The sequence below is a fragment of the Corella eumyota genome, chromosome 2 (assembly GCF_963082875.1).
Source record: "Corella eumyota chromosome 2, kaCorEumy4.1, whole genome shotgun sequence".
NCBI classification, from domain to species: Eukaryota; Metazoa; Chordata; class Ascidiacea; order Phlebobranchia; family Corellidae; genus Corella; species Corella eumyota.
The window spans coordinates 17,355,343-17,374,804 of NC_137491.1; the positions used below are offsets into that span (position 1 = coordinate 17,355,343).

At 29.7% G+C, this 19,462-nt stretch overlaps 3 protein-coding genes across 4 annotated transcripts; all 3 read left to right on the plus strand.

The window, feature by feature from the left end:
• The first annotated feature begins 573 nt into the window (after positions 1-573).
• On the plus strand, positions 574-11,103 carry LOC145742695 (uncharacterized). 2 transcript variants are annotated; one of them, XM_082560473.1, is made up of 34 exons: positions 574-713; positions 807-902; positions 1,417-1,491; positions 1,607-1,672; positions 1,960-2,112; positions 2,194-2,272; positions 2,656-2,828; positions 3,117-3,232; positions 3,567-3,644; positions 3,832-3,921; positions 4,236-4,315; positions 4,612-4,713; positions 4,866-4,936; positions 5,064-5,122; positions 5,278-5,408; positions 5,628-5,694; positions 5,839-5,919; positions 6,148-6,233; positions 6,389-6,448; positions 6,900-7,094; positions 7,583-7,692; positions 7,853-8,033; positions 8,212-8,274; positions 8,371-8,447; positions 8,585-8,636; positions 8,747-8,848; positions 8,955-9,056; positions 9,185-9,250; positions 9,330-9,482; positions 9,562-9,603; positions 9,702-9,785; positions 10,084-10,185; positions 10,255-10,408; positions 10,502-11,103. In XM_082560473.1, exons 1-34 carry the CDS (start codon positions 634-636, stop codon positions 10,705-10,707), a joined length of 3,432 nt encoding a protein of 1,143 aa, XP_082416599.1. In that variant the 5' UTR covers positions 574-633; the 3' UTR covers positions 10,708-11,103. The 2 variants fall into 2 exon arrangements, with proteins under 2 accessions (XP_082416599.1, XP_082416600.1); XM_082560474.1 differs by lacking the exon at positions 6,389-6,448.
• A 2,669-nt stretch (positions 11,104-13,772) lies between these two features.
• LOC145742553 (uncharacterized) lies at positions 13,773-15,323 on the plus strand. Its single transcript, XM_082560329.1, has one exon. It carries the CDS (start codon positions 13,773-13,775, stop codon positions 15,321-15,323), a length of 1,551 nt encoding a protein of 516 aa, XP_082416455.1.
• Positions 15,324-15,617: 294 nt separating this feature from the next.
• On the plus strand, positions 15,618-17,168 carry LOC145742554 (putative 4-coumarate--CoA ligase 3). The gene has a single exon (XM_082560330.1). It carries the CDS (start codon positions 15,618-15,620, stop codon positions 17,166-17,168), a length of 1,551 nt encoding a protein of 516 aa, XP_082416456.1.
• Positions 17,169-19,462: the final 2,294 nt, after the last annotated feature.

Genomic DNA, 19,462 nt, shown 5'->3' on the forward strand with positions numbered 1-19,462 from the left:
AGCCGTTTTCTCTTGCTGTGGGCTAATAATGTAGCCTTCCTGAGAACTTCCTGCAGTGCCATTTATAACTATGGACTATAGGCAAACATTAAATGTAATTTTTTTTTGTTTTTTTTATATATAAACCAACAATTGCGTTTTACTACCTATTATACAACGTATGTGTAACTAAAATATAAATTTAAGAACGCGAATTTTTTGTAAAATGGTTTCGTTTTAATATTTTAAATAAAAAAAAATTAATTTAATGTCATATCTGATATTGTTTTTTAAATTTGTATTTAAATTACTGTTTTTTAAACTACTTTTAATTAATTTGTTTAATTTTTATTTCTATGTGAATTTTCTGACGTCATAACTCGCTATAACGAAAATACCGCGATTTATAAATTTTGACCGGAGGCAGCTTGTGTTTATATTTATTTTTTTGTTTTATAAAAAAAATGGTCTAGGTTCATGTTAAGTAGTAACAAGCTTTATAAGTGTAATAGGCTAGTAATCTTTTTACAATATTTAATTTGTAGATTGTGTTATATTTAATTGAAAATCGAAAAAACTTTGTTAAAAAGCAAATTTATGACGACTTGACTAGTTGACAGCTTTGACGTAATTAAATTTTGCAAAAAATCAAATATGGAAGACCAAGAAGTAATTACTTGTGCCGTTGAACTACAAAAATGTTCGCATGTGTATAACCTAAATATTGTCAGCAGGTTAGTGGGAATTTAATTTTTCAATGAAATACTAATTATCAGAACGTCAGAATGTAAATATTGTAAAATTTGATTTTTTTTTTTTTAATTTAGTGTTGATGTTGAGTTGAACATTTTTAACAAATGCGATGAAATAAGAAACGAGATTGAGGAATTGTTCAAGCAAGCAGAAAAAGAACTTGGTGTAGTGTAAGTAAAACATTTTTAAATATTGTGAAACAATCTTAAATAAAGATCAATTTAAATGCCTATTCTGGTAAAAAAACTGTAACCAGCTTGTGGACGCAACGGCCCAGACCAGTCTGGAAAGTAGGGCAGTTTTCGACGAGATATCCTGCGTGCAATCGTAAAAATTAGCGTCGTCGCACATGCACTCAAATTTTTAGTCTACGCTTGCACGCATGATTTATGTTTGCGTGTTTTACTTAATTTAGACACCGTGTCTGAATATTTTTTTAAACATTCAGAGCGGTCTGACAGTGGGGTGTACGCATTTTAATTTGTACATAAATTTTATTTTTGAATGTTTATTGACAGTTTTTCAGTATTTGAAATAAAATAACAATAAATCTATAATTTTGTTAAAAAATCTATATATAATTTTTTTTATTAAGTCAACAACTTTTACAATAAATTAATAAAATCTTTGGGTCGAAATGTGTGCAGGCCATACCGTAGCTTAAATTTAATTTTGTTTTTTTAGGATTGATAGTTTTGCTGAACTACCCGAAAAAAATGTAAGAAGTAAGAGGCGAGGCGGCAAAACTCAAACGAAAAGGTAAAAAATTTTGTTAAAAGAATCGTTAAACTTAATATTATTTCTTTAATTTTTTTAACTATTTCTTTATCATTGTTGTATTAAATCTTAAACAATTTAAATCATTTTTTTACAGAGATGAATTGAATCCACCTCTAACAGGAATAAAAATTCGCCGCAGAACCAAAATTCAACCCCAAAAGTAATTATATTTTCTTAATTCACAAATTAAAATTTTTCAAAATTGTTTGTATTTCTATGCCAATATGTTTTTTCGGTTTTAATTTTTTTTTAATGTCGTTTCTATATTTTTTAATTCTAATTTAAATTGTTTACAATTTTCTGTGTTAAATTTTATTTTTGTCAATGTGTTGTATATATATATTTGTTTAGCTTTTGTGCATACAATATGTTTCTTTAAAACAAAAGCAATTTTTAGGTACATATTTCTTTTTCTGTATATATATAATTTTTTTATAATTTTTTCAGTTCAACTACTAGAATGTCGACACGCAGACAGACAAGGGCAAGTGGCAGAATGTCAATTTCCAAAGTTTGTGATTCATTTCTTCAAACCAAAAACAATCGGACGCAAAAGTTGATAAGAACTGCGAAGAAGACTAAAAAGTTTATAATTCCCGGGTACATAAACATCTATTCTTATATATATACCTTTAAAATGTTTAAAATTTAATTTTTTTTAAAATTATTTTATTTAAGCAGAACTGCAGGCAGAGGTGAGCAAAAAGCTGAAGAAAACTCATTTATATTTGATAATGAAAATGCTGTAACTTCAGCCCAGGTTAGTTAGTATTAGTTATTTTGTTAGTACTTGTGTGCTATTGTCTCATATTAACTTTTATAATGTATTATATATATACTCCTTTTTCTTAAATATTTATTTATCCTTGATGTGGTAAGGTCGACTTCACGACCGAAACATAGAGTAACATCCATTATCCCACGACCCTGTCTTAAGTTGCTTTTGGCAGTTTGGGATAATATAAATTATAACTGCCTGATAATTAGGTTTCTGATTAAGTATTAGCAGGAGTTCATAGCCTTTATATTGTCTTACTTAAGAGCATTACAGCTGGACCTTATGTAAGAAAGCCAAGTGTTCTGACCAAAAGACACGCTGCCGGTTCTGAAAAATATTTTGTTTTAATTTTTTCTATTTTTCAGCCTGATGCATCAACACCGGTTTCTGCAGAAACCCGAAACTTTATTTCTCCAACCGGGCATCATCACTCGCCCACTCATGCATGCGACCGCTCGCCAAGCGTGAAAAATCTAATAGAGTACCATGAGCATGTTATTCATTCTAGCGAGCCAGAAAATCAGTCAAATAATGATAGGTAAAAATTTTACTTGCTTTTGACCCGGAAAACATCTATAAATAATTGAGCTTAGTGAACGACGATAAATTTATTTCTTATTTATAGTCTGGCAAATTACAAAAAACTGCCATTTGTAGTGCCTGGGTATATTGTCACAGGCAAATATTAGTTGAGAGTTGTGAGCATATCACAACAGTTAAAATCCAAATTGTAGGGCAGGCTATTGACTAGTAATTTTAATGTATATATGATATACTACTGTTGTTATTTCATTAAAAAACCTTCAATTTTTTTTTGTTTTTTTAGCACTGAAGTCCCAATGGAAACAAGCCACGAAATAAATGAGGCTGAAATGTCAACAAACGAAACAATTAAACCTCAAACCAAGATACAAGAAACACCAATACAACTTACTAATAATCGTAAGTCGATTTTTTGCTATAACTATTATAAAAAAATATAACAAAGCTTTATGGATAATATACATATATGTTTGTTCAATTTGTGGACATACAAAATAAAAAAACTGCCATTTGAGGTGCACAGGTAAATTATCGTGGGCAAATATTAGTTGAGAGTTGCGACTATATTACAACAATTAAAATCCTGACCCTAGGGCTGGCTATAAACTAGAAAAATTTAAATACTTCTAAGATATAATTGCTTGTTTTTAAAATGTTGCAATTATTTTTAAATTTAATTTTTTTATTGTAAGTTGTTGTCTTTATATTGTATATATTAATATTTGATTTTTAGATAAGTCGGTTGGAAATATTCGACGATCACTTCATAATGAATTAATGGCAAGCGATAACTTGGATGAAGAAATTGCAGGTAAAAGAAAAAGTTATCGCTTTAAATTTTTTACGAAAATAAATCAAGTTATTTAATATGCTTTTATATAGAATAAAAATAAATACTTTTAGCAATTTAGTGTATACATTATTTCTCTTGATAAAAATTTGTAGTCCAATAGTTTTGTCATAAACTGTTTTTGAAAATGTTATTTTTTTACATTAAGAACAACCACAAATAGTAAAGAACAGTTTAGCCCCAATTCGGGAGACTTCTTCCCAGAAAATGATTGATAAAGCCATTCGAAGAAGCACTGGTAATTTATTTTAATTTATTTTTATTATTTTAGAAAAAATAGGCAACAATTAACTATAAAGTTTGGTCTAAAATTAAAGTAGCCTAAAATGAATTTGTTTAATCTTAATAAAATGGAGCGTAGTGGACGATATATATATGTCCAAATTATATACTTAAAAAATAAATAAAACTATCGTTTGTGGTGTGCGGGTAAATTATCACACGCAAATATATTGTGACAAAGAAAATTCAACTAATATTTATAAATTTTGTTAATACATTTAAAATTTAAATTAGTAGTAAAAATTAAAAATTAAATTTGATTATATTTAGATGAAGAAGAAAAAGAAAAAATTCGAAAAATAAGTAATTGTGATCCAGTTATTAAACTCGACCCCTTACCTGAGACAAAGGTAAATTGTTATTGCAATATTTTATATATTAAAGTATTTTTCGTATCTATAAAATTTTATTTTTTTTACTTTTTTTTTAATATTTAAAATAAGCAGCAGCAATTCAAAAATGGGCATTAACAAAAGTAATTTAAACCATAATTTTACTTTTATTATTAAAAATTGTACTTACTTTTTAAAAACAATTTTTTTCCTAGCTTTTAATATAATTATTGTTAATATTTTAGGAATTTCCTATATGTAACCATTGTTAGGGTTGGTTATTATATAATTAAATTATTTTTATTTTACATTAGGATCGCTCTTCGTTAACTGTTCGGGATTCGATTATGACATCATCATCTGTATGTTCCACTTCAGCGAACACCATCGATATGAATGACATTACAAATACAAAAGTAAAAAAATTTTTTTTAAAGTTTAATCTAAAATATTTACGAAATATTAAAAACTCAGAATAGTTAATAAAAAAATTCACTTTGAGATTCAAGTGGTATTCCAAGTTTGAATTAGCCCTATATATTTTAAAATTTTTATTTTTATGTTTTAGGCAGCAGATGAAGAAGAATGTCAACTTAATTTAGTTATGTCCAGTTCTGAAAGTGAAACAGAAGTTGAAAGGTAAAAATAACATATAAAAAATTTAAAAAAATTAACAAATAAAAAGTTGCATAGTTGAATAAAAATATATATTCCAAAAAAAGGAGTTTGTTTAAATTTAATATTATTTAGTTTTATTTTTTATTAGACCAACCAGACAAAGAAGTTCAATTTATGCTAAAAGAAGATCTTCCATTCGAGTCATAAGTAATCGTCTATATTTGTTCTTTATATAATAGATATGTTAATAAAAGCAATGTAATGCCCTCTAGGCGGAAATCGAACCCATGACCTTTATGTTCGACTATTTTTTTGCCCTATTCAATATGCCCGTTAAAAATTTAAAATAATTTTTTTTTTAGGTGGTAAAACTTTTCTGTCAAATGAAGTTAGGAATCGTCGAACTTCTGCCAGATTATCAAAGGCTTTAAGGAAATCAAATTACCTTGTCCCAGCTCAGCAACCTGCTGAAGTCTCCATCAAAGAGGAAATGGTAAAAAAAAATTAAATAATTTTTTTCGAAAAATTAAATTTTTAAAAATTTCAAGAAATTGAAAATTCAAGGCATCAAAAATTTAAATATTTAAGGTGTAATAAATTTAAACAAACTTACAGCTTATAGTAATATTTGTTAAAACTAAGCTTTTGATGTTTCTAACTTATACTGCTTTTATCATGTTATAATGTTCTGTTTAAATTTTTTTTTTTGTAGAATTCCGAAGAAGATTCAGGAAACTCGAGCCCAAATAACCCAACACATCAATGGGAGGATACAGAAGGTTGGTGAACTGTGGTTTAGATTTGCCTTTTTCTTTGAATAGATTTTGCCTTTTTCCCAAAAGCTGTTCTCTCCTTTTATAAAATTTTAAGTGTTTTGTTTTTATATAAATTTTTCTAACTTTGGTGTTTTTGTTTTTTCTTAGTTGAACTGCCGAGACCAAAGATTGTAAAACCGGTGATAAAACCAAAACCAAAGATTAAAAAAAATATTCCAAAACACAACGGTAAGTAATTTTAATATATTTAATGTTGAACCAATATTTTAAATATCTTTAAATAATGTAAACCTTTTAAAAAAAATTATTTTTGGTAGGCTATATATTAAACATTAACTTCTACTTTTAAAAAGTTCTTTTTTGAATTTTTCTGGCCCCCTCTTCAAATGTATTTTTTATTCTGATAATGATCTCTAAAAAACAACTAAAGTTTTATATGTTTTGTTTTCATTGTAGCTATGTCATGTGGTGGAATCAAACGCTCAAGAAATGTCTTTTCTTCTAAAAATTCTTCCTTCGGAGGCAGTCCACCCAAACAAAAGGTAAAATTAAAATTGCTTATTTTTTTTTTTTTGGTATGGGTTTATTAATTTATTTTGCAGTTTTGTTAAAAATTATTTTTAACAATTTATTTTTGGGTTTATTAATTTTTTGCTTTTAATTTTTTTTTTTTACATTTTTTGTTACCTCTTAACAGAGGTTTACATCTAATACACCCCAACACAGCACTGCCAAAACATTTTTTGGAACAATGGAGGTAATATGGCACAAAATGCATGTTTCTGTTGTCAAATTATTATTTTATAAACTTCAGTGTGTTACAATTTTCTAAAAAATTCTCTTCCAAATTAGTTCCCGAAATACAATTCCAAGTTGAGTCATATATTGCTAATGCATGTTACATAATATAACATTTGACTTTTACAGTTTTAGTGCTAAATCTAATGTCATTTTTTATTATATACTTTTTAAAAAACACCAGGCAAAGCAGAATAAACAAAATGTAGCTTTTTTAAAACATAATTGTTGTTGCATGTCAAGTTTTTTTATTTTATTATTATTTTTAAAACCTTAGGCCTTTAGAATTTATACTATGACCAAGTTTGTAAGCATTTTGTGTTTTTTTTTAATACTATAGGCTACTTGTTTTGTAATACACTTTATTTAACAGACCTAACATTTAGAAAAAAATTTTTAACATTTTTTAGAAAGCAAGGGTGATTCCCAGGGTCAACTCATTTATTACCCGCTCGAACTCATCTAGTCGGGTTCGTGGTACCCCTACTATGGGCAGGTCCCGTATTTTCTCCCCATTTGGAAGGACCCCCTCACATTCGAATGTTAACACAACCGTGAGCTCTTTTCTAGCTAGGGCAACTACCCCACAAAAGATTAACAAGGAGGTTTGCGTTAAATGTTTTTACTAGTATAATCCCTGCCCTTATTTATTTTTAGGTATTGTTTTTTTCTTGCCTGGTCACTATTAAATTGCTTTTAATGTTATGGTCTCAAAAAAAAGACCTGCAGCTGGTGCTGTGGTCAGAACACTTGGCTACATTGCATGAGGTCCTGGGTTCGATTTCCACTGCTTTCACGCTGTAGCATCCTTGAGTAAGGCACTATAAGGGTTTGGGTAACTAATGTTACTTTATGTTAAAATCATAAGGTCGACTTTACCACAGTAAAGATAAATATATATATATATATCAAAAATGTATATATAAAAAAATATATTTGCATACATCACAGATTGCAGTTTTTTTATTATTTTAAAGGCCTGTAAATTTGACATATATTTTGTCCAGTAAGCTTCAATATAAATAGATACCTTAATTCTATGCTGTATTAAAGGAAAAGTTTAATTTAAATTCAATGTTTTTGTTTTGTATAGGTGGAACTTGAAGCCAAAAAACTACAGCTTGAAGAAAAGGAGAGAAAGGATGAAGAGATTAGGAGAAAAAGGGAGGCAGAGAGAAATGAGAAAATTGCAGAATCAAAAAAGTTTGTTTTTAAAAATTTAAATTCATTTTTAAACCTAATTTTAATCGAAATTTTATAACCAAATTACTTTTAAAAATATATATATAAAATTTAACTAAAATGTAGGCCATTAAAACCTGTAAATATTAAAAATTGGATTTATTTTATAATTTTTTTCAAGAAAACGTGAGACTAGGGCCCAGCGTGCCACTGAACTTCGCGAGCAAAGGGAGAGAAAAGAAAAAGAAAGGCAAGATCTTATCCAATCACAAAGAGAACAGCGTCACATTGATGCCGAAACTCTTAAGAATCAAAAGTTAGCAGAGGAATTGGCAAAAATACAAAAAGAGAAAGAAAAACAGGTATTTTATTTTAGTATTTATAAAGCCTAAAAAAAAACGTTTTTTAATCTACTGCTAGCAATTGCTTTTTTTCACTGAAAAATAAGTTACATTTATTATATATACTTTGTCAATTTCTTGTTTTTATTTTTGTTCATGAATTTATTGTTTTTATTTTTTAATGATTTTTTTGATGCAGGCAAATGCAGAAGCTAGGCGCAAAGAAGAAATGGAAGAGAAAAATCGCAAATTCAAAGAACAGGTAATATTTGTTATTAATTAATAAAAAACAAATTATTAAGTTGCAAACCTATAAAAAATCCAACAATAAATTAATTTTTATGTTTATTAAAAATAGGAAGAAGAGAGGTTAAGAAAAATCGAACTTCGTCAAAAACAAAAAAAGTTGGCAGATGAACAAAAAGCTTTTGAAAAGTCAGTGTTACCTTAGAACTATATTAAAAAAATATGTATTTGTTCATAATATATTATAAGTAATTTTTCTACCTTACAATGCAATAAAAAATAACTTCTTAAAATTAATTTATAAACATTATTTAAAAAAAATTTAGGCGTCAAGAAGAGGAGAGAAGAGAACAAAAAAGGCAAGAAGAAGAGAGACAGGTCCCTTTTTTATCTTTTTATTTTTTTGATAATTAGTTAAACAGCTCTTCAAGTTGTTTTTAAGTTTCACATTTTTTTTCTTTTTTGTAACGTTTTTTTTTTTCTTTTAGGAGGAAAAAGAAAGAGAGGAAAGGAGGATCGCAGAGGAAGAGGAAAGAATCAGGCTACAGGAGGAGCAAAACAGGAAGAACGAGGAAACTAAAAAACTTAAGGTGGAAATTTGAACTGTTCAATACATAAATTTTTTTTATTAATTTAGTTTTTAATTAGACTTTTAATAGCCTGAAGAGGATATTAAATTTTTCATTTTTTTATAAGAAACAAAAAGCTGAAGAGCGAAAAAGAAAAATGGAGGAAAAACTACTTTCAAAAAAACAGAAGGAAAAACAAAAACTTGAGGCAGCCAGACTTAAAAAACAGGTAAAATATAAATTTTTAATTTTAGATTAAATTTTTACAGTTTATTTCATATTAATAAATTTTAAAAATGTTATTTATTTTTTGTTTTGAAACAAATCTTTTATTTCAATATTAAATTTAATTTTTAGGAGCAAGAGAAAGAAAGAGAAGAACAAGAGAGAATCGAAAAAGAAGAGGCCGAAGCTTTAAGAAAGGTATTTTTTTCTTCACAAATATTTATTTTCAAAAAAAAATTTGTTTTATTAACTTAGTAAAACTTAAAATTTTTTTTAGAAAAATGAAAACAGGAAAAAGAGACTTGAAGAAAAAAAGCTGCAAAGAGAGAGAATTGAGGAAGAAAGGAGAGTCAAAGAGTTGGAAAGAAAGAGAATAGAACAAGAGAATTTGCGCCTTAAAAAAGAAGAAGCCGAAAGAAAATTTAGAGAAGTAAAATTTAAAAAAAATTATTTTATTTGTTATTTCTAAAAATTTGTTGTAGAAAATATAATTTTTTCTCCATTTTTAGCAACAAGAAAGAGAAGAGGAAATAAAAGAGATAGAGAGAAAGGTACATTTTCGATATTTAAATTCAAAACTTTAAACAATTTCTTTGCCGTTACTTATTAATCCATTTTATACCAATAAAATAAAAACCTTTTTTTGCAGGAAAAAGAAGAAATTTTTAGAAAGAAAAAGGAACAACTTCGACAAAAAGTTGAAGCAGAGAGATTGGCCCTTGAAGAAAAAAGGGTAAGTATTTATATTTTATATTTTCTTGTTTAAACTAAGGGCAACCAACCTGCCCATGATGGTTAAGAAAAAGTCATTTTTTTGTGTAAAAAATCGTTAACAAAAAAGGGGGCTTTAAATATTTGTCAAACAATAGTATTAATTATTTTAAATAAAACATTTAAAAACTTATGCTAATTTTATTTTTATTTAAATTTATCTATTTTAATTTTTCTAATTTAAATAAACTTAGCTAATTTTATTGTTACTTTCCTTTGTTCTTGCAAGCTTAATCTAAAAATGGTATATTTATAAATAGAAACAAGACGCACTTAAATCGAAACCAATTCATAACTCCACTTTTACTTTGGAACCACCCAGTACCCCTGGAACAAGTAACTTGAACTCAACTTATAATAAGGTAGTTAGTAAATCAGAGCCCCCCCAAACATAAATTTTTTAGCATAACAATTTTTGTAATTTTTTTTAGATTAACTCGAGTAATTATGACATGACACCAAGAGGCCCCGACAGGCCTCTGCTGCCCTCTACTGCGGAAAACTACAACATTGATGACTTGTCCAGTGGGGATAGCACAGATGACGAAGATCGACCGAGAAAAGTAATTCCATTGTGGGCCAAAGGTAAAAAAAGTTGAATAATTTTGTTGGTTGTCAGAAACTTAGGTAATTGAATAATCTTATTGTCAGTGTATTATAACACCTTTTAAATTTTAGGGGGTGTTTTTCAAAGAACGCTGCTGCACCAATACTACAACCCACCAGGAATTAACTCGATATTTGTCGGCCTTCTTAACGCAGTAAATCTAGCTACCATTTTTGATCGCAACAAGCCAAGATATTTTAAGAGAACAAGTTCTGCACACTGGAGTTCACCTATAATGCCTCCTGGAAACCGCAGCTTCACCTCTCTATCTAAATAAAATTTTGTATTTAAATACCCCTTTTTTAATTCTGACAGTGAGATTTTTTTACAGAAGTTCTTTGTTAGAAAATTGGATGATTTTTAGTGATTCTCAGTTAAAACAACTGCCAGATGATAAACAAAAAATTGATTTTTATTCTTTTTTTTGCCAAATAAAAAGCGTTTACTGATTAAAACTGCCAATTTAATTATTCGAAATTCACTTGCTTTTTTGTTTAGCCCTTTCTGAAGTGTGCTAATTTTTTTATTTTATTAAACACCTTTTTATCTTTATTATTACTGTATATATTTTTCTTCTAAATTAAACTAATAAACATAATTTTGGGTTTGGTGACATTTTAAATAAAATATTTGTGTTTGCATTTTCTGCGTTGCCGATTGTATTTGTTCTTAAGTAAGCATTTCAATAAATTAAAAAAATTCGTGTCAGTAGTTTATATGTATAAATTTCGTTTAGTAATAATTAAATATAGGTGCAAGAATTTAAAACAGATGATTGCAATATTAGCAATGGTTTTCAATAGATAACAAAGTGCTAATTTTGGCTACAACATGCATGAATTTAGAGTACAGTACCAGGTTAATTGGATTAAAAATGTGAAGCTAGTTTGGGTTTACAAAACCTGGGCCACAATTATTATTTCGGCGACCAATAGAAGCAAAAGTTCATGTTATAGCATGATATTTAACACTTTGTCTGTAGCTTAGTTTAGATGTATGGTTAAAATGCTATTGTCCCACATACTTTTATTAGTTTAACACAAACGGTATATTACAAAAATTATTACCTTTACCTAAAGAAGTAAGAATTACCGCTCCTTTTACACTTGACAGAATTTTAATGTGATGCCGAATAATGAACCGGAGACTGTTTTTAACCTTTAAATTTACGCTGGTCGAAATGCCAGGTAACTTTCAAGAAATTATGTTTGTTTTAAACCTTATTTTTTGAATACTTAGTTGTATATAAATAAAAATTAATATTAACGAATCATGATGCTAAAATGTCGTTAAAATTTTGGTTGCCATTGTCAACCATGATTCTCCCGCTGAAATATTAACAGAAGTTATGCTTACTTTATGGTAATTATGACAAATTTATTTATACAATTTTAAATATCTTTGTAATATACATTTAATATAAATATAAATGATTCCTGAATTGCATTTATGTTTTACATTAGTTTTAAATCTTGCATAAGTTTTAATAATACAATAGTATGTTTATTATATAGCTGGGTGTGTTTTTTCGTGTACTCTTTTTAACTCATTTCGGTCAATTTTTCCCAATCCAACTCTTGGTATAACTTTAATAAACTCCAAACCTCCGTGGATTTGTTTAAAATCGGGGACTTTGTCGTTGTAGAAAGATAAGATTTCATCCGCATCCGCGGAATCATTTTCGCGGACTACAAACGCTTTCGGGGTTTCCGAATATTTCGGATGACTGAGTCAATCATCACATCAACGGGAAATACTCTTGTTGTGGGGTCAAGGGTTAAGTTAAGGTCACGGATTTGGGTCAAGGTAAGGATGTGACGTGGCACTTCTGATTTGGGAAGATTCGGATATTCTGACACGATTAAAAATGGCTTCAGATTGTCGATGTTGGATGTCATCGCTTCGGGTGCTTCGTGTAAATACGAAAAGTTGATTATAGCCCCACACGTTGCTATGGCGAACAACAAAGGTACATATTCTGGGTCAAAGGGCACGACAAGCATGACAACGTGACCTTTGCGAACTCCCAACGACCACAAGGTAGCAGACAATTCGATGATGTCATTTTTTATTTGAGAATATGTAAATTCTTTTCCATTTTCGCCATTTATTAAAGCAACTCTGTCTCCATAACTTGAAATTTTTTCAAGTATTCTGGTTCCTATTGGTATCTCAGATATAACAGCATCTGGTAGTGAGCTTTTAAAGATCATTTAAAATTATCGACCTCAACAGCTAAGAAAAATAAAAGCAACAACTAAAAAAATTAACGTACTTATTTCTAACTTTAAACCTTTTTGTTTATATGCCTAGTTATAGCATTTGTATATCTTTTAAAATAACTATGCGATCTTAAGTTTGCATTAAGCTTTGTTATATAACAAGCAATTTAGCAATAACCTTGACAAACTAACATTGGTAAATATTGTCTAGACTGTTCACAATTTTTCGAGTTAATAAATAATTGTTTGTTGGCTAGCAACTGCAAACAGACAAGTTCAAACTATTTCAAATATTTAAAATTACTTGCAAACTGGTGAATCTTATGTTAACAAAAATGTTAAAGTAATTTACTTGTTTGATTGATGGGTTAAATAAATCTTTATTTTATAAATTAACTAAATTAATGTGTTTAATTCACAAATAGTAGCCTAGTGTGTTTTAAATTTGCCCAAATTCTTTGCGATAATATTTTTCCTAATACAACATACCTTTCTTAAAAAATGGAGTTTTCATTTTAACACAAACAAAGGCGATTTTTTATTTTTTTGCGTTTATTTAAAAGCCCCTAGAAAAATATATTTAAAAATTCAATATAACAAACTGTTAAAGCGTAAATTTTGGTTTAAACATTTCATAAATAATGTAAGGTTGCTCTTAGCAGTTGATATCCAATAAAAAATCAGTTACATAAACTTATAATTGTATAAGTATATAACAATGTGAATGTATATATACCATATTAAAACACAATAAAAAAAAAGTTTTATTATTGTAAGTTAATTAGGAATGATAAGTCATATGCGTCATGCGGTTGACAGGAAATCTCTGACATTTAAAAGTTAACATATTTTGTGCCAAAATTCGTCAGATCAGAAATAACAAAACACACGCTAAATAACGTATTGCATAAATCTACATGCTCTGTTCATGCGTTAGCTGCATGAATCCTTTAAAATATGTTAAAAAACCAGTAAAACGTTGAAATTAGTTTATTGTTGCGTTTCAAGTTTTGTTTTTATTTTTAGCAAAATAAATTGCTGCTCGTTGCTAGACTTACTTTTTTGTTTAACTTTAAAGTAAAATCTGTTGTGACTGATAAAATCTACAAGTTTATAAAAAATGTTGTTTAAAAGTTCGTTACCAGATGTTGTTATTTCTGAGATACCAGTAGGAACCAGAATTCTTGAAAAAATTTTAAGTTATGGAGACAGAGTTGCTTTAGTGAATGCAGATAACGGAAAAAAATTTACATATTCTCAAATAAAAAATGACATTATGGAGATTTCTGCCACCTTGTGGTCGTTGGGAGTTCGCAAAGGTCACGTTGTCATGCTTGTCGTGCCTTTTGACCCAAAATATATTTCTTTGTTGATTGCCATAGCAACATGTGGGGCCATAATCAATTTTTCGTATTTGCACGAAGATCCTGAGGCGATGACATCACACATCGATGATTTGAAACCATTTTTAATTGTGACAGAATATCCAAATCTGACTAAATTCAAAGTGCCACGTCACGTTCTTACTTTGACCCAGATTCGTGAACTCAAGTTGACCCTTGACCCAGAAAGAAGGATGTTTCTAGACGGTGTGATTATTGACGTTCACAAGGATCCAATTGTGATCTTTAACTCAAGCGGAACAACCGGAAAGTCCAAAGGAATTGTCTTTACCCATTTTGCCATAAATGCAGTTATTGACCAACGAAACCTTAAACTACTTAACCAATTAGAATGCATTCTATTAATAATTCCTGTCTTTCATTTTGCAAGTATGATGAACATATTTAAAAGCCTGTATAATGGAATAAAGCTAGTAGCTACAGGCAGTATTACGTTACCAAAGCTGTATGAAGTCGTCAAAGAGCATGGAGTTTCATTACTTAAGACTACATATTCACCGGTGTTAATGGAACTTATCAATAGAGGAAAAGTACCAGAGTTAGAATCTTTAAAGTGGGTAAGCTTTGGAGGAATGCCCTTTCCAGATCACATGATAGAAAAGGCAAAAACTGAACTTTGTTTAACTATTTTACCCTTATACGCTTCTACAGAAACTGGAATTATTTCCGTTGCTTCTGACGATAATTGTCCTGCAGGCAGTGTGGGAAAGTTGCTTTCCAACGTACAAGTTCGTATTATTGACCCATCAAGTGGCGCCCAGTTAAAAGTAGGCGAACCTGGTGAAATTTTAGTTAAGTCACCCAGTATGATGAAAGAATATCTTAAACCTGAAGGTGATGACCGATTTGCAAATGATTCAGATGGTTGGTTTCATACCGGTGACATAGGCTACTTCGACCAATCAGGCTTTCTGTACATCATAGACAGAATCAAAAACGTTATTAAAGGAGTTTGGAACATTCCAATATTCCCAGCAGTGGTGGAAAAGATTTTGTTAAAGCATCTTCTTGTCAAAGATGCAGCTGTTATTAGAGTCCGCCATCCGAAATATTTGGAAACTCCGAAAGCGTTTGTAGTCCGCGAAAATGATTCCGCGAATGCGGATGAAATCTTATCTTTCTACAACAACCAAGTCCCCGATTTTAAACAAATCCACGGAGGTTTGGAGTTTATTGAAGTTATTCCAAGAGTTGGATTGGGAAAAATTGACCGAAATGAGCTGAGGAAAATTCATAACAGTACCAGTTGTTTATTAAATCCACAATAACAATGATTGAATATTTTCTTACAATTTTATAATATATAAATATTTTTTCAGTTTGCAAATAATTTAAAATGAAAATAATGTAAACTTGATTGTTGAATTTGCTATACCCAACAAACCATCAAATTTTAACCTAGAGTAATGTCAACACTCTAATAAACCTAAGGATATTATATTGCATTTATAAGCATTTCTTCGCCAATTAAAAAAAATTTATTAGAATTAAAAAGTTTTTTTTTAAATTTAATAGAAGTATACCGTTTATTTATGCTAAACTGGTTGATAATTTAGGGTAAAATGATCTTTAAAAGCTCACTACCAGATGCTGTTATTTCTGAGATACCTGTAGGAACCAGAATACTTGAAAAAATTTTAAGGTATGGAGACAGAGTTGCTTTAGTCAATGGGGCAAATGGGGAAGAATTTACTTATTCTCAAATTAGAAATGACATCATCGAGTTTTCTGCCACCTTGTGGTCGTTGGGAGTTCGCAAAGGTCACGTTGTCATGCTTGTCGTGCCTTATGACCCAGTATATGTACCTTTATTGTTTGCCATAGTAACGTGTGGGGCTGTAATCAACTTTTCGTATTCGCACAAAGACCCCGAAGCGATGACATCGCACATTGATGAAATGGAGCCATTTTTAATTGTGACAGAATATCCAAATCTTCCCAAATCAGAATTTCCACGTCACGTTCTTACCTTGTCCCAGATTCGTGACCTCAAGTTAACTCTTGACCCCGCAACAAGGATGTTTCCGGTCGGTGTGATGATTGACGTCTACGAGGATCCATTTGCGATCTTCAACTCAAGCGGAACGACAGGAAAATCTAAAGGAATTGTTGTTACCCATTTTGCTATTAATGCAGGCATTGACCATTTTCAATATATACAATACCAGCAAGCAGATATTCTCCTTCTGTCCCTTACCCGTTACCACTTTTCCAGTATTGCATTATTTATCAGACCATTTCTTAACGGAGTGAAAGTGGTGTTTTTAAAGCAAACATGTTCTTCTAAGATTTTAGCAATCACAAGCAAACAAAAGGTTACTGTATATCAAACAACTGATGCGCCAACTCTAATGGAAATTATAAATCAAGGAAAGACTTCGCAGTCAGATACACTTAGGCTGATACGTTTCGGTGGTATGTCATTTCCGGAGCATATGAAAATAAAGTCAAAATCTGAACTCGGCATTCCAGTTTTTGGCGGGTACGGATCATCCGAAGTTGGAATAGTTTCTTTTGGTCCTATTGATACCTGCCCAATAAACAGTGCTGGCAAACTAAACTCCAACGTTAAAGTTCGTATTATTGACACAGTCAGTGGTGTTGATCTAGGAGTTGGCAAAACTGGTGAAATTGTTGTAATGGCTCCAACTGTTATGAAAAAGTATTACAACGCAGAAGGTGATGACCGATTTGCAAAAGATTCGGCTGGTTGGTTTCATACTGGTGACGTAGGCTACTTTGACCAATCAGGCTTTCTGTACATCATAGACAGGATTAAAAACGTCATTAAGGGAGTTGGGGGTATTTGGATTTACCCAGCAGAGATGGAAAAAATTTTGTTGCAACATCCGCTTGTCAAAGATGCAGCTGTTATAAGAGTCAGTCAACGGAAATATTCGGAAACTCCGAAAGCGTTTGTGGTCCGCGAAAATGATTCCGCAGATGCGGATGAAATCTTAAGTTTCTACAACGACCAAGTTCCCGATTTTAAACAAATCCACGGAGGTTTGGAGTTTATTGAAGTTATACCAAGAGTTGGATTGGGAAAAATTGACCGAAATGAGCTGAGGAAAATTCATAACAGTACCAGTTGTTTATTAAATTCACAATAACAATTGATTAAACATTTTCTTACAATTTTGTTGATATATTAATACTTTGACCTTTTGTAAATAATTTGTGATATGAAGATAACGTGAACTTGATTGTTGAATTTGCTTTACCCAACAAACCATTAATTATTAACCTAGAGAAATGTAAACACACAAGGCAATGCTTAATTGGCAGCATAAAAATGTCTTGCTAATGCAAAATAATTAAATATAGAAATATACCTAAGCATATTATAATGTATATATAAGCATTTTATTGCCAATTAAACAAAAACTTCAACAGAGTTAAAAGTTTTGTTTTAAAATTTAGTAGAAGTACCGGTTATTTATGTTTAACTGTTAAGTTCAACAATATTATATAGGATGATATTTCAAAGCTCACTACCAGATGCTGTTATATCTAAAGTACCTATAGGAAACAGAATACTTGAAAAAATGTCAAGTTATGGTGACAGAGTTGCTTTGGTGAATGGAGAAAATGGAAAAGAATTTACATATTCTTAAATAAGAAATGAAATCATCAAGTTTTCTGCTACCTTCTGGTCGATGGGAGTTCGCAAAGGTCACGTTGTCATGCTTGTCGTACCATTTGACCTAGAATATTTGAAAGGCACAAAATTTCACACAATTTTTGTTGTTGGGAAATCACTAGGTCGCAATAAAAAGTTATTAAACGAAAAAGGCGAAAGATACAAAGATATTATTACGATTTGATGGACCTGACGATAACAGGTATATTTCGAATAAATAAAAAGCCGATTTTTTGTGTATTTTTTAAGAAATATTTTTTATTTTTTCAAGGAACGTGGTCCTAATAACGTTGACGGGATTACAGTGGTCAAGTTTTCGCCTTTTTTCCTCGTGGTTTATATACAACTAGTGTTAGTATCGTTAGGCAATTATACGAAGTCGCTAGAACGACTAAATATCTACCCATTGATGACGTATGGCTGACTGGAGTGTTACGTAATAAGATTGAAAAACAATTTTAATCTAATTTTTAATCTGAAAATTTATAGGGTTCCTTTAGATATGTTATTAGTTTACTTTTAACCATGGGTGTTTTGCTTAAAATATTGACTTGTTAAATTTAAATACGATATATGTCGCCTTAAACCTTTAACTTTAAGGTTAAACGAAACAAAACGTTGAACTAAATTGTAAAAAGCTGTTTAAATTATTAATTAAACTATATAGGTAAATGGCAGCATGGTGTAGTGGTTAGAACACTTAACTCCACCCCATGAAGTCCTGGTTTCGAGTCTCACTACTCGTATGCTGTAGTGCCTTTAAGTAAGGCGCTATAAACGGTATAAACTTCTGCTGAGCCAATACTTAATCAGCAGCATAATTATTGGGCATTTATAATCTATAATATCCCGAAATTCAATATCGTATAAAAAATGCAATTCTACCTAAACATTTTAATTAAACAAAGCATTAAAGTATAATTAACGAACAAAATTAACTTTTTAGTTTAAGTGGTATGTAACTAAACAAAATTTAAAAGCGAAATTTATTAGTGATAAGTAAGCTATTGCCAGGAATCAAAGTTTGTTTACATAAGGATTTATAAAATTATTTTTATAATAAACAAGTTAGTGATAAACTCCTAGAATTTTTAGAATATAAGCATTTAAAACAATGTAAAAAAATGGCTATAAGTGAATTAAAATAACCTATTTTAAAAATCTGCAAAAATATAATATTACCACATTAAAAAAGTACCTTTTAAGTGAGGATAATTACTAATTAAATAAATAATTAAAGAAAAAAAATTAGCGTTGGAATGTCGCCGCAGAAATTGCTCGAGAATGAAACGCGGGAACGTGGTTTGTGACGTCACAAGGCGTTTCTAAAAGTTCTTTTTAGCTTTGCAGTCCTGCTGTGCGCACGTGTTTTGAAGCTCTGTTCGCAGATGTCTCTTTCTTGGTAAGTTTGGTTTAGTTTTAATGTCTTTTCTTGATTAAAAAACAATTAATTTTTCTTGATTAAAAAAAAGAACTGGTATATATTAATATTTAGTTGTTTCTAATAATGTATTATGACGTGACGTAAACATATATTGCGCCGGGCGGAATAACATTTTATTCCAATAGTTTTAAGACAATTTCTGATAATTTACAACAATATCATGTCACCAACCATATTTTAATTGTTTATTGAATTGTTTAAAATTACTTTTTTTGAACTATACCGCTAACGCGTTTATTGGTAGTTTTATGTTATTTTTTAACAACTTTGTCAATTTAATTGATTAAAATAGTAAATATTTATGCTAATACGATAAAAAG

Coding starts and splice junctions, on each gene's coding strand:
- LOC145742554 (XM_082560330.1), top strand. CDS start 15,618: ATGATCTTTAAAAGCTCACTACCAGATGCTGTTATTTCTGAGATACCT.
- LOC145742695 (XM_082560473.1), top strand. CDS start 634: ATGGAAGACCAAGAAGTAATTACTTGTGCCGTTGAACTACAAAAATGT. Junction 2,113..2,193: donor AAAAAGTTTATAATTCCCGG/GTACATAAACAT, acceptor TTATTTAAGCAG/AACTGCAGGCAGAGGTGAGC. Junction 5,123..5,277: donor ATCTTCCATTCGAGTCATAA/GTAATCGTCTAT, acceptor TTTTTTTTTTAG/GTGGTAAAACTTTTCTGTCA.
- LOC145742553 (XM_082560329.1), top strand. CDS start 13,773: ATGTTGTTTAAAAGTTCGTTACCAGATGTTGTTATTTCTGAGATACCA.